We start from the raw sequence: 15,204 nt of genomic DNA, 5'->3' as shown, positions 1-15,204 counted from the left end.
TAATGTAACTTTACCCGTTTCTTGATGCTTCTGAATCTTTCTCTACACATTTGCGGGTCCCACTTTTTCAACTATTATCTGTTTGGATGCAACTTGGTTTCCCTTCATTCAGTGTACGCACCCGAATAAGAATAGGATTCTCTTATCTTTCTACCCAAACGAACCTCTTCTTTTTCCACCTCGACGAGAATCCCGTAATCACCGCCACGTGTACACCTCTCGAAATCTCAGCCGTCCAAAAACTAGTGGCCCTCACACACTTGCACCGCCTCTCCCACGCTCTGTTATATATATATATGCGTAAGCCCGTCACGTTTTTCATTCATAGTATTATTGTGAAGGTTTGTTCCTCAAGTTTCTCGAACCGTCTTCTCTCTTTCATCAAGGTTTGTTTCCGTTTCCTCTTTGATGTTGTTTCTGGGCCTTTACTTTGGTTGTGATCTCTGTTTAATGTTTTTGACTGTGTCAAACGGGGTTTTGTGTGGTTTCTCAGACATGTTGTTTGATGAATAATGTTTTAATAGGTTATTGTGTTTTAGTTTATCGAATCATAGACGTTTTGTTCGCAACTTTCTAGCGTTTTTAAGGTTTGTAAGGTTTGGTGCATGTCGATCGTGATTGCTGTTTGATATATATGTTATGAGATTAACTTTGTTAATCTTATGCTATAACCCAATTAACCTGGCGTTTGATTTTATGTTGTTTTGTTGTTGTTGATTTTGTTGGTGATTTTACCATCTAAGAAGTTCTGATGACGAATTGCATGTGGTTAGGTTTTTGCTTTCATGATCTTTATCTCATATTTGTTTTTGATAGATCTCATTCAGATGAGAACTGTTGTATTGTGAAATTGGGTGGACTTACTGTTTGGTGGTGTTTATGCAGAAGCAATCTGTGTTTGGGTGTCTTGAAGTTTGTATCAAGAAAAGTACATGGTTGAGTTGGAAATCCAAGTTCCCACCCCATTTGACCCATTTGCTGAGGCTAAAGAATCGGATGCTCCAGGAGCGAAGGAGTATGTGCACATTCGGATCCAGCAGAGGAATGGAAAGAAGAGTCTGACCACAGTACAGGGGTTGAAGAAGGAGTTTAGCTACGAGAAGATTCTCAAAGACCTCAAGAAAGAGTTTTGCTGCAACGGCAATGTGGTGCAGGACAAGGAGCTTGGCAAGATAATTCAGCTCCAAGGTGATCAGCGCAAGAACGTCTCACACTTCTTGATCCAGGCAGGCCTTGTCAGAAAGGACCAGATCAAGATTCATGGTTTTTGATTGTTCTTGTTTTATGCTGTATTGTACTGTTTTTCTTGGTGGGGTTCTTTGTTTTGATTGTTTTGAGGTTTGAAGTTTGAAGTTTGGTTTGTTTCTTTTGTTGGATGAGTGGTCTTTGAATAAGTTTGGTTGGGTTGGGTTTTCCAATTGTGATGATTGGATCTCATGGATGGTGCTGGTGAACTTGAATGTGTGATAAGTTTCAAATTAAATTCAATAAAACTAATGCTTTGGTTTTCAGAAGATGGTTGATTGTGCAGTTTATACTCTGTTTATGTATGTTTAGGCTGCTTTGGCTACTTCTTCATTCAATTCAATGACTCAATTTTGGCAAATATGAATCTAAAAATAAGACATTATTCGAACATCAAAAGCAGTCTCTAATATAAAGAAATAGTAACGAATGGAAGATGAAAATTGGCACATAAAAGTTCCTTAACACATAATAGATTCTGAGATAAGTGTTGTAAAGAAAGGAATTAATGAAATTAATTTTTTGTTCGAATAATCATTTTCACTTAAAATATTTCCTTAAATGACCCCTTCTCATAGGTCTTTTGACTTTGAATTTTAAGCAGTTATCCGAGGAATTAATTTTTCAAAGCATGTTATTTGGAATTAGTTTTTCAAAGCATGTTATTTTGTGCACAGGTCGGTGTGATCAGAGTTCTAATCAATTTTCTTTTTTATATCTTCTAATAAAAGATGAGGTGTATGTACTTCACACGTGTTTAATGTTGAATTGTTTTTTAATTATTTTATCAGTCAATTTTAGGTTAGAAGTTCCTTTTTCTATAAATAAAATTATATTTGAAGTTTTCCTTTAAACTAGATCAGAAAATAGTAAAACTAAATTACCGATTATCTTTATCTAATATATAGGAACAATTTCTCATCAAGCAATGTAAATATTAGATCTTTTTCTTAAAACTATATCGTTTAGCGGTCGATCATATTCTCTTCTATTCTAAATAAAAACTATTAGTAAAATTATTACTATTATTTTTATTATTAGTCTAATTATATTATTATCTTTAATATTAAGCATTGCTATTATTATTGTTGTTAGCATCAACATTAATATTATTAGCGTAAACAATATTATTATTAGTATTACTTTTAGTGTTATAATAATTAATTATTATAATAATTAAATATACATATCTAATTATTATAATATTTATTATTATAATTATTAAATATATAATTATAATAATTAAATATATATTAATTTATTTATAAAAAATAAAAATAATCATATTATTTAAAAAGTAAGTTAAAAATAAAACTCATGTGTACGCATGCGTCTTAGACTTCTTATTTTTTTAAGATCTCTCCATTCTATAGTGATACATGATTTCTAATTTCAAAAGTCACTTTTTACTAATAAAATTACATTTTATCAAAAGTGGTTTCTTTAAAACTTTGTTTAGCTAATAGAGAATATTTAATTTCCATATATTTTATTCATTTTTGTTGATTTTATAAAATATATTTTTTGTTTTATCAATAATCATTATCAATTATCTCCTACAAAATTAAAATAAGTTAACTTGAATTAGATATAAGTGTTAAAGTATAAATACAACTTTTTTATAAATAATTGAAAATTTAAATAATTTTTGTATTTATCTTATTGTTAAGCTTATATTTTCGATTTAATGAACTTCTATCTTCAAAGTTTTATTATCTTATTTACTTGTTTAAAAAAAGAATTTATTTATATTTTTGATTAAGTTTATCTTTCGTAATTTTTGTGCATAACTTAATTAAATCAAATTTATCAAAATCCTTTTTATTGTTTATTTTTTCTTTTTGATTTATATCTTTTTATCATTAGTCTTTATGATTTGTCTTTGTTTTACTATTTAAAATCCTTAATATTTTTACATTTTATTATTTTTCATTACGTTTTTTTTTTTAACTCTCAAGTTTTTATCATTCATTTGTCATAATGAGAAACGTGGAAACGTTGAAAGAATTGCTTGTAAGTATTACTGATAGAGTCTCTTAATATAGTGTGTCTTAAGTCGTTTTAACCTTTTATGTTGGATTGACTAATATCTTAAGATGCTTCATACTTTTATACTAAAAAAGAATTGTTTCAACTAGAAGATTACTACCAATAACTTTCAAATTGTTATGAATCACATTTAGAAAAGAATAATACACAAAGAGATATTCCATTAAGGTATTCCATTAAGGTATGTTGAAATTCACTTCATTTGGTATTTTAATTTTTAGTATAATGTATAACAATATATAACTTCAATTTTATCCTACTCTTCTCTTTTTATGTAAGGATCATTATTTTAAATAAATAAATATAGATCTTTATTTCAAATTGATGAAATGTTATTAAAATAAGAGTTAAATATGTTTTAATTTTTTACTTTTCATATGAAATTGAAATTTGTCTAAACTTTAATATATTTTAGTCCTTAAACTTAATAGATAAATATAGTTCTTTTAATCTAATTATATTAAGAATTAGTTGAAAAATATGTTTGATATGTCACTAATATTTAAGGTAATTGGATTCAAATTACTATATCCATTCCTTTTACAATTTTATGATCAAAACATATTCAAATTTCATATAGAAAAAAAATTTACTTTTAATTTTATATGAAAGTTAAGGACAAACACATTTAATCCTTAAATACATTAGATATAAAAGATAAACAGTCCTTCATTAGTCAAAATAATAATATATGACATAAACAGTATAATTATAATATGACAGTTATTATGAAATTGATTGAAAAACTTACACTCACATGTTTATTTGACGTAATAGTAGAATTAAATAGAAAAAACATATAATAGTAATATCCAAAAGACTATTAAATATAGTTTTCTATTTGTAAATGTATTCCAAATTGTAATCATTTAATAATATTTACTATATATTATTTATATAATTATTTAATTAAATATGACTTAAATAGATAGGATAAGATGATTAGAGATTTGCTGATTCGATATCAGGAATATTGTTAGATTTTTAACCGTGATTAATTTGTAAATTAATTTGAACAATCATAATAGGAAGATATTGTATTTGACTATAGTTATTTTTCTAAAATTTCATTAATTAGTTTTAATATAGTAATATCTTGCTAGATTTCTATTAGTTTATAAATTTAAATGCATCGCATCATATTTAGATCATGAAAACGAAATTTAATTTGTAAAATCTCATTAATTTTGATAGATTTCTTAAAATCTAATCTAATTCTTCTAAAATCTAAATTTTATTTCTCATTTTATTTTATATATATTATATATATTGAGTTAGAATTTTGTTAAAAGGTGCTTTATTTTTGTAAATAACATTTATTAATGTGAAAACTAATTATGTAGCAAACTATAACTAGAATGAGTATAATTATTAATTAAAATGTTTTCTATACGTAGAGAAAGAAAAGAAATGTCAAAAGGAGAAATCGAGGCGTCAAATATAAAAAATTGGAAGAAAATTATGAAAAGTTCATCGTTTTCATCTTCATCTCCACCACCATCATCATCTTTACCTCCATTTTTACTACCACCACCACCATCATCATCTTTAGCTCGACCTCTACCACCCCACCATCTTCACCTCCAACTATACCGCCACAACCATCTTCACCTCCACCTCTAGCATCACCACCATCCTTACCTCTACCACCACTGTCAAGGATAAAAGTGGTAGGTCCAAAGCATATTATGGTGTGCACACAGGTCGGTGTGATCAGAGTTCTAGTCAACTTTTTTTGTATATCTTCTAATCAAAGATGAAGTGTTTATATTTTATTGAGAAGTTCATATATAATTTAGAAAATATTGATGCATAGATAATATGTACTTCACACGTGTTTAATGTTGAATTGTTTTTTAATTATTTTAATCAGTTCATTTTAGGTTAAAAGTTCCTTTTTCTATAAATAAAATTATATTTGAAGTTTTCCTTTAAACTAGATCAGAAAATAAGTAAAACTAAATTACCGATTACCTTTATCTAATATTGTATAGCAACAATTTCTTATCAAGCAATGTTCCAAATCAAGTAAAAAAAAAACCAATTTGTAGGTATCATTTTCAATTTTCAGAAACAAAAAGTTCAGATTTGTTTTGTATTTCAATATATAATTTGTTGGGTGATATAATTTGAAAGAGTTAATGAAAAAAAAATTACATTTGATAATGCATTTTAATTAAATTTATCGTACTGTTTATATATGAGTTCATTCTTCTTACATTTTTCATAAAATCAGGCATAAAATATTTTCAACACATTTATATTAGCTTCTTTCCTTTCAAAATAATTGCTGCTAAAGTTTTTTTTAGTATAAATTAAAAATGAAAATAAATATATACCTGATGAATTTAACTGCTGACTCATAAAATGAAAAAAAAAATCTGAAATATTTGTTTTTCATTAAAGTTCCGGTTTAAATGAACAACAAAATACATCTGTATAGAATATTGTTTTGGTGCATGCATTTTGTATATTCTATTTTACTTTTTCAACTATATATAAAAAACATATGTTATTTTGGTTATACATTTTGTATATTCTATTTTATTTTATTTCTATAATTAGTACTATTGTTTTTCTCATCAAATCTTATATATACATTCTTTAAATTACTAACATTTTCTAATAAACACCACACCATAAATGTTTACTGTTTATTTTAATCACCATTATCACTCTTTATTTCTATAAAAATACAGTGAGCCAACTAGTTGTAATTGTATGATGGCTCGACTTTTCCCACGAATTACAACTTATTTTGGTAATATCCTTATTGAGATAGCTTTCCCAAAATAATCTTTGAATAATTTTGAAAATTAAGTTTAGAACATAGTTTAAAATTTAATTTGATTAGTTTAAGAAAATTATACCTATTTAAGATCAAAATATATTAAAATTTTTAAAAAATTTTAATTTCAATTTTATGTTCAATTTTATGTTGAAATTTATAGATTAAGATTATATTTAACTCTTAAATAAAAACCTTGTTTTTATATATTATAAATGTGAATATATACAAATACTAAAGACAAATTATAAAAAGAAAGTATTTAATTACAAATTAAGAGTGTTGATTACTTATAATATTGTATAATGTTTAAAATTGTGGTTATTTGAGGACGGAAAGAGTAAAACATAATGTCTAAATAATTTCAATATGAAGGCTTCAAACCAAAACTCATAAAAATAAAATTGAAGATTGAGAAGAGATTGATATTGGTGTAAGTTTAAAAACCTGAATTGATAATTAAAATTTATAATTTAAAATAAAAATTCAGTATAAACTTTGGATTATTGTTAAAATAATACTTTGAAATAGTAAAAAGAATATTAGTCAGATTACCTTTTATAATCTGTAATAGCTAAATTTTAATTGGTTCATCACTTTTTTTATTACAAGCTAGTTCTCGAACTTCAATGTCCATTATTTACATATTTGAAGTGCAGAATAACAACTATTTTTTTCGTACAATAAAATAAATTCTCATTCAAGAAGAATGTCGACAATGAAAATCTCAATTTCTTGTTAGATTGTAAATATTCTTTTGTTTTCAAATCTATCAAATTTTCAATTAAATGAATTAAGTAAAGAAAGACTTGATAACTCTTTTTTTTTTCAATGGTATGCTGTTTTTTTTTTTTTAAAAATTTACATATTATTTTGATTGTTTTGAATTTAGTTAATTTTTTTTTTAACAATGAGCAACATAGTATTTTTCATTAAATTGGTTATTACAATTTTGCCACAGTGAACATGTTCTTTTTGCAAGCACAACCTCACTTTCAAAAATGAGATGCAGCTGCCACTGTCAGAATCCAATCCTGTTTACTGTCATGAGATAATAATATAAACCACTCTCCTTGTAGCATGTAAACTTTCATGTACAAAAACTCGTATAATCTTATTGAGATATCAACTTTTCTATGTGAGTTTTATACTTTGGTGTCCAAAATAAATTCAGAGAGGACTCAGAATCTCAGTGAAAATAAGAAAAAAGAAACCAAAAATGAAACAGGAAGTAGATTAACGGTCATGTGAAGCATTGTAAATCAAACATTCTAAACGGAAGCTTTACATGCCAATGAGTAATACCAACTTTTGGAAGTACTTCTCAGTGGTATAAATAAACCTATTAACCAAGAGGGATCTTGGAAACCAGACCCTCAGACTGGTTAGATGGTGTGCTTTAGAATAGCTTGCCTTGTTGGTTTCCACTCTTCATCATTGCAGAGAATTCTTCATAGTTGATTCTACCATCCTGTGAAACCATAACATTTTAGTATTATTATCTATGGAACTATAATACAAACTTGTAGCAATTCAATACAAAATGAGCTTACATGATCCGTGTCCACTTCAGAGATAATAGTATCAACTTCAGATATGATTTCCTTGATTGTGGCATCATCACCCATACCATATTCTTTCATGGCTGATTCCAGCTCATCTCTTGTAATATACCTGTAATGAAATCAAACGAAGACCAGAGAATAAGATATGTCATTGCTCCTGCCTCTCTATCCAAGTTATACACAGCAGTTAATGATTTGTAAACGTGGTTGCTTGACACTGTGCCTTGTTTAGTATTAAAAACTCTAACAAGATGAATGGCACTTAGTTGACAAGCATGACATTGACAGTGAAGCATTGAACTCAATAGTTGAGAGGTTTGTATGGATGGCATAATGCAAAATCAAAAAAGATATTGGTGGGAAAGACTTGGTTGGACAAGAAATCATGATAATGAAGAACTTACCCACTGTTGTCTTTATCAAAATATTGGAAGGCCTTGAAGAGTTGGTCATCTCTTTCTAACTTGTGTCTATGCATAGTAGCAGTGATGAACTCTATGTAGTCAATTGAGCCATTTCCATCTACGTCAGCCTACAATTTTGAACCAAGAAATATAAGTTTGAAAATCCTTAAAGAAAATATATAAAGATGACGAAAGAACAGCTTACAGCATCCATAAGCTGTTTCACTTCAGCTTCTGTAAGCTTTGAGCCAAGTCTTTGCAATCCCGCCTTTAGTTCTTCATAGGTGATTGTACCACTCTTGTCAGTGTCCATATTTGTAAACATTGCCTTCAAACCTTGGATCTCTTCTGCAGACATATTCTCAGCAATGACCTAAAAGAATATTTGAAGTCCAGCGAATTTTTTTGAAACGGAAAACCAACAGTCATACATATTGGTCTACTTCATAGTCACAAGTACACTAACATGAAAACTTTCATATCTCAATGTTGTAACTATTATTTAACAGACATCTTTAAGAAGCTATGGTTTAAAATTAACCTTTGATAACTTTTAACAATCCATAGACATGGAGCCACCTAGTATGCTATCAAGAAATGAAGTATTAAAGAGAACTTTGTTCTCTCTTGATGTAGATTGTGGATGGCATACCTTGAGGGCAAGTTTCTTTAGTTTATTCATTGCTCTGAATTGCTTCATTCTGGAAAGGACTGCACTGTCTATTGGCTTGTCTGGAGCATTTCCATCTTTAATCCATGGGTGCTCTAACCATTCATACAATATATAAATCAGTTACAAGAGAGAACAAAATCCATTAATAAAGAAAAAAATTCACATGGATGCTAAATCCATGTGATCAGTCTGCAACAGTTGTAGTGTGAAGCAGGATTACAATAGATTAGTGTTTCAAAAGTATATTTTTTTCTTTATCAAACACAAATATCCAATAAATAAATAAATAATTGAAATGCTGCAAGATAACAGGACTTACACATTTGGGATGCTGAGAATACAGTTTTGATGTAATGTAATATATATCTTATCTGACTAATCTTAAGTCTTAATGACTAGTATGTTCACTTGCAGTGTATGTGTAAACAAAAATAACTTTTGGACTATATTATAAGATTTTAAGTGAGTTTAGTTTTTTCATGCATTACAATTAGCTATAATTATGTGAACATACTACCATAGCTCATACTAGGGATGGCAAAAAAATCCGCGCCCGCGGATATCCGCGGATAAAATCCGCGACGGATAGTTGATACCCGCGGATATTTACTACCCGCAACCCGCGGGTAGCGGATATTTTAATACCCGCTTATAATCGGGTCGGGTGCGGATATTATACTATCCGTACCCGCGGATACCCGCTACCCGCAAAAAATAAAAATAAAAATTTAATTTATATTTTATTAAGTTAAATTTAATTAAAATTAACATTAATTTATATTTTACAATATTAAATTTAATTAAAATTTATATTTAATTTAATTTATATTATATTTTATATATTTTTTATAATTTTATTTAAATTTTATTTTATTAATTTATTAAAATATATATTTTTTAATATTTGCGAGTATCCGTGGATATCCGCGGGTTTTAAAATACCCGCGGATATTTTTTAAGCGGATATCCGTGCGGGTAGCGGGTCGAGTAGCGGGTGGATTTTTTTTTGTCGGGTCGGGTTGCGGGTAGGCACTATCCGTGCCCGACCCGACCCGTTGCCATCCCTAGCTCATACACCCTCTAATAATTTCTCTTTTTAATCTTACACTAGTGTTCCAAGTGATCAGGAAGATAATATCAAAAGTTCAGGACAAAGTTTAATAAATTATTAACTGCATTATGGAGAAAACACAATAAAAGTACCATACCAAGAACTTGAGCAGAGGTTATACGTTTCTTTGGATCCTGTATGAGCATCTTACGAACTAGATCCTTGGCACTGTTTGAAATGTTTGGCCATGGTTGACTTTCAAAATCAATGTGACCTTCCAGTATGGCATCAAATATTCCCTTCTCAGACTCTACAGAACATATTTCATAAAATAAATTAGACTTGTCTAACAAGTAAATTGGAAAGTCAAACATAAAAGAAACGCATGTTTTAAACTTTTAATTATTGTAAATAACAAATTATTAGGCTAAAAACTATTCTTAGTATTTTCATAGTAATTAGGAAGAAATATCTTCATAATCTTCCATTCACATTAGCATATTTTTATTTGTTTTTAAAAAGTTTTGATTATTACCAATAGAAATAATGAGAATGTAACTGGTGCGATTGTTGTCAAGAGAACATTTCTTTATTTCCTTGCATAGTTTAAGTTGGCATAAGAGTCATTTAGAGTCTCCTAGTTAAGTCCGTATCGTAGTCAAGTTCATTGATGTTGTTATGCTACCAACTATTGGACGCATATTGGATCACCCATAAATATTATCCAATGCTATGTTTAAGATGTTCCTTCCTTGGCATGAACGAGAGTATAGGATATCTCACATTGACTAGAGATAAAGTTAAATTATAGTATAATTGGATCAAACCTTATCTTAGAAGTCCATTTTATGAGATTGAGTTAGACTTAAAATTTTATTTTCTTAAGATGTAGCAGAGCTTCCGATCTTTGGGCCCTCTTTATTTCCTTACAGAGTTTAAGTTGGCCTTCTGAGTTTCCTAGATAAGTTCATATCCTAGTCAAGTTTGTTGATGTTGTTATGCTACCAACTATCACACGCATATTGGATCACCCATAAATATTATCTAATGCTATGTCTAAGATGTTCCTTCCTTGGCATGAGCGAGTGTACATGTTAGGATATAGGGTAAGAGGATATAATGGGTATTGGGTTTAGGATAGAAGGTGGTGAAATTGTATAAATAAGACCCTGTATGTTGTCAGGGGTATCATTGAGTATTATTTTGTAGATCTGGACTTTGGCCAGAAGAGGGGGATTAGGCCTCCGTTAGGGCAAAGAGGGGGATTAGGCCTCCATTAGCGCTATCAGTGTACATCATTCTCAATTTCAATACAGAAACCCATTCTTTCATTGTTCTTTCTATCTTCTGAGTGTGTTCTTGTTAGATTCCAAACCCAGGTACCTAACAGTACACGATATCTCATATTGACTAAAGATAAAGACAAATTATAGTATAAATGAGTATAAAACATATCATACAAGATGAGATAAACTTTCAATATTGTTGGTCTATGCAGATGACATGATTATTGTAAGAGATGATACAAAAGAGAAATTGGCTTTAAAGAAAAAATTGATGGCTTAATTTGAAATATATTTCCTTGGAATAGAGGTTGCTTATAAAAAAGAAGGGATTTTCACCACCCAAAGAGAATATGTACTTTATCTCCTTAAAGAAACAGGTAAGAGTTCTATCATATAGAAAAAATCTAGTATCAGATATTGGTAGAAATACTTATTTATTTATCACACACTAGACTAGACATTATTTGACCCTACACACTACGCTGGTTTTATTACTGACAAAAAATTTACATTTGGATATTATATGTTTCTTAGAGAAAGTCTAATGGATGGATAATCAAAAAATAAGATAGAATATCTCATTCTAGTGCAGAAGCTGAATTTCGAAACTCATGCTCAAAGTTTGTAAAGTGAAGATCATACTCGGTCTTAAAATAAAGGTTGACATCTCTATGTAATTGTCTTGTGATATGATAACAAGTCAACCATGAACATTTTCATTATCCAGTCAAACATGATAGAACTAAAACTATTGAAATATACAAGCACTTCATCACCAATAATCTTGATAGGGGTATAGTAGTTACAACTCATGTCCCTATAAGATTTCAGATGGTAGAAATTTTCACTAAAGGGCATTCTCAAGGCAAATTCCAAGATTTTGTAGGCAAATTGAGAATAATTGATATTCATTTACCAACTTGAAGGAGAGTGTTATAAACAGTAGATTATTGGAACAAAAGATAGTCTCAATATCTCCATAATAACTAGGAAAAATATCATCAAAATCTTTTTATTCATTTCAACATATTTTTAATTTATTGTTCGAAGGTTTTGATTATTATAAATAGAAATGATGAAAATGCAATTGGTGTGATAGTATGAAAAAAGTAATTCATAATCAGTTGTACAGAGAAAGTTAATATAAGTTGATAATTCTATATGAAAATCAAAGTATCAATTTACCAGCCCAAAATGGAGGGACGCCACTAAGTAAGATATATAATATGACTCCTGCACTCCATATATCTATTTCTTTCCCACATCTGCGCCGCAGAACTTCAGGAGCAACATAGTAAGCACTACCAACTATATCCCGATATACCTTTCCTGGAAAGAATTCGTCAGAGAAATTTAAGTACACATTCCAAAAGGAAGATAATCTTGATTTTATTTAATTTTGATAAATCATCTGTGAATGATAATAAGTAGTTTCCAAAGATATTAGACTGCATATCACGTGAATGATGCCATTACAAATGATTAATGAATGACAGCGTGCATGTATGAAGCGCCTCAAACCTAATGATGGAAGTAAATTTACCAACAATCAATAACTTTCTAAAATTTGCAGCATCATATTGATGAGTAAATGAAGTTTTAATTTAACATTTTATCAGTACTCAGTGTTCAAACATGTGTGATGTGTGGAGTACAAGGAAATGCTAGATTCCTCACTGATGATGGAACAAGTCAGCTCATAGCTTTTTAAGGATGAATAATTAGGATGAACAATGTAAGTGATTTTCTGTCTACTAAACTTTATATTCCTTTACACCATCTTTGAAGGCTAGCAAAGATATTGATGTGATTACAACAAGCAAAGAGTCGCAGAGTTTTCAGAAATATAAATACAGTGAAATCTGGAATGAAAAATCTGAGTATCCTTGTGAATTTTGGGTATAGCCAAAGCATAACCAAGGACCAAACAAGATATCAGAGACTCCACAAAAGGCACATGGATGAAATGTTATAAACTATATGCATGTTTGCATACAGATGGAGAAAAAAAACAATGACACTAACCTTTGGTTAAATTAAATAATGGAAGTTAATTACAACCTACATCTTTTAATAAAATTGTGCTATAAAGAAAGTTTATGGTTCTCAAACTTTCTAACCCAGGTTTTGACAAAATAGGGCGACCATTAACAAGGACAATAAAGGTTCCTTGTAGTAAAGATACCCACCTACCCCACCCACCCTTTAAGGATGAGAACTAATTATTAGTTGTATGCAAAACACTAGAATCAATACAGATAAATTTCTAAGTTGAAAATTTCATCCAGTTGCAAAATCATTTCCACAAAAGCATAATCAAAAGGTAAACTTTGAGATACAAAGTTTAATTTTTTAACCAAAACTTAGAAGCTTATTCATTAATATTAAAATCCTAAAAAAAACTAACATATTTTCTTATGAAGACTCCATCTATTGGTTAAACAGGAATTCAACAAAATTAAGATATCCGAGGAATTCGAACTAATGACTACTGAATGAATCAAACTTTACCTTCTTCAATGAAAACGGATAAACCAAAATCTGTTGCCTTGAGTAGTGCATTTTCATCCCTACTAGATAACAAGAAATTCTCTGGCTTCAGATCCCTATGCATCACACCCATGAAATGGCAGATATGAACTACATTTACAATTTGTCTGCATATTGAAGCAGCAGCCCTCTCACTGTAATGCCCCTTGGCGATAATCCTATCAAAAAGCTCCCCACCAGCGCACAGCTCCATCACAACATGAACTGATTGCCTATCCTCATAAGCCCCTTTGAACTCAACAATGTTGGGTTGCCCACTCAAATGCTGCATAATCTGAATCTCCCTCTTTATATCCTCCTTATCAGATTTACTCACAAGTTTCCTCTTAGAAATAGACTTGCAGGCATACTGAATCCCAGTTGAATTCTCAGTGCAAAGATATGTCACCCCAAATTGCCCTCTACCCAATTCCTTTCCAAGTGTGTAGAACTGCTTCACATCTTCAAATTGCTTCCCTAGAATTGTGTCTTGCTTAACACTAGCCACAGGTTTAGGACTGGGGGCAGGACCAGAAGGCTTCCATGGCATCTGAGGCACTGTCTGAGCAGTGGATGCAGTATGCTTTTCCTGTATATGATATGGTTGATTTGCAGGAACTCTTGATTGGTTGACCAAAGGTTCGTGAGTCTTCTGAGTGTGCACACCACCTGTCGCAGCATGTCTGTAACCATTGCGTTCTGGTTCTGAATCTTTAGTTAGACAACAACCCATGTCCCCAGTTTCTCAAATCCAAGTATTGTGACGAAAGCAACAAGAAAAAGAAAAATTGAATTTTTTATTTTTATCAGACAATCACAGCTGATTCAGACTGATTCAGTCAAAACATCAAACAGATTGAACCCAGATGAGAATTCAAGGAAACTACACCATCTTAAACCTTGGATCAGAAACCTGTTAGTAAATCATTCTGAAAATTAACAAGAAAAAACTACTAAAAACATTGTCAGGAACAAAATTAAAAACCTCTCAGATGAGGATTGTGGAAGAATATATGATATTTGCAGAGTATGTAAAAAGAGAGATAGAAAACAAGTTTGATATCTTTGATGAAGAAATGTACACGGAATTATAAAAGTGGAGCCTTGAAAGAAGGTGAAAGAGAAAGAATGTATAAAAAAATTGGGATAAATGCTAGTTGTACCTAAGGTGGAGTTCACATTGTTTATATGCAAGAAAGAACATGGAGTTTTAATTTTGGTAAATAAAACATAAAAATAAAGTGAATGATGACGATTGAGTGATACCTGTTATGGAGAAACTTTATGGGAAAGTAATAAATAATCTAGAAAAGAATTAATGAAGAAAACTTTCTAAAACAAATTAGTAGAAATAAAAAACAAAAAAGGTTTAATTGGTCAACTGTTTCATATGTTTTTAGTGAAAAAGTTGAAAGCTTTGGTTTCATAAGAAGTCACCATTGCCAGAGAGATGAAGAAGCTTCCTTGATAGCTGCAAATGACTGAATAAAGGGTGCACCTGATTCAGATCATCTCAACAGCTAGGAGGAATATGATTCTATTTTTCTATAATTAATTTTAATTTTATATTGAAAGTAAAAAAATTAATTGTATTTTTTTAATTTTAAATACCTT

The 15,204-nt window shown here is 29.8% G+C and overlaps 2 protein-coding genes across 2 annotated transcripts; one reads left to right on the top strand and one right to left on the bottom strand.

Moving 5' to 3' along the window:
* Window positions 1–231: 231 nt before the first annotated feature.
* LOC124820002 (protein translation factor SUI1 homolog 2) lies at window positions 232–1,514 on the top strand. The gene is made up of 2 exons (XM_047291612.2): window positions 232–386; window positions 886–1,514. The coding sequence occupies exon 2, from the start codon at window positions 933–935 to the stop codon at window positions 1,269–1,271; it is 339 nt and encodes a 112-aa protein (XP_047147568.1). The 5' UTR covers window positions 232–386; window positions 886–932; the 3' UTR covers window positions 1,272–1,514.
* Window positions 1,515–7,177: 5,663 nt separating this feature from the next.
* On the bottom strand, window positions 7,178–14,830 carry LOC124820001 (calcium-dependent protein kinase 2-like). Its single transcript, XM_047291611.2, has 8 exons — window positions 13,573–14,830; window positions 12,247–12,390; window positions 9,933–10,085; window positions 8,704–8,816; window positions 8,257–8,424; window positions 8,052–8,179; window positions 7,636–7,756; window positions 7,178–7,553 (listed from the first exon to the last, which is right to left on the bottom strand). Exons 1-8 carry the CDS (start codon window positions 14,321–14,323, stop codon window positions 7,482–7,484), a joined length of 1,650 nt encoding a protein of 549 aa, XP_047147567.1. The 5' UTR covers window positions 14,324–14,830; the 3' UTR covers window positions 7,178–7,481.
* Window positions 14,831–15,204: the final 374 nt, after the last annotated feature.

Source organism: Vigna umbellata, chromosome 5 (assembly GCF_029865625.1).
Source record: "Vigna umbellata cultivar VRB3 chromosome 5, Vumbellata_1.0, whole genome shotgun sequence".
Taxonomy (NCBI): Eukaryota; Viridiplantae; Streptophyta; class Magnoliopsida; order Fabales; family Fabaceae; genus Vigna; species Vigna umbellata.
This window is presented reverse-complemented; position numbering and strand designations above follow the sequence as displayed.

Coding starts and splice junctions, on each gene's coding strand:
- LOC124820001 (XM_047291611.2), bottom strand. CDS start 14,323: ATGGGTTGTTGTCTAACTAAAGATTCAGAACCAGAACGCAATGGTTAC. Junction 10,086..12,246: donor CGTCCCTCCATTTTGGGCTG/GTAAATTGATAC, acceptor TATGTTCTGTAG/AGTCTGAGAAGGGAATATTT. Junction 8,180..8,256: donor TGAAACAGCTTATGGATGCT/GTAAGCTGTTCT, acceptor TCAAAATTGTAG/GCTGACGTAGATGGAAATGG.
- LOC124820002 (XM_047291612.2), top strand. CDS start 933: ATGGTTGAGTTGGAAATCCAAGTTCCCACCCCATTTGACCCATTTGCT.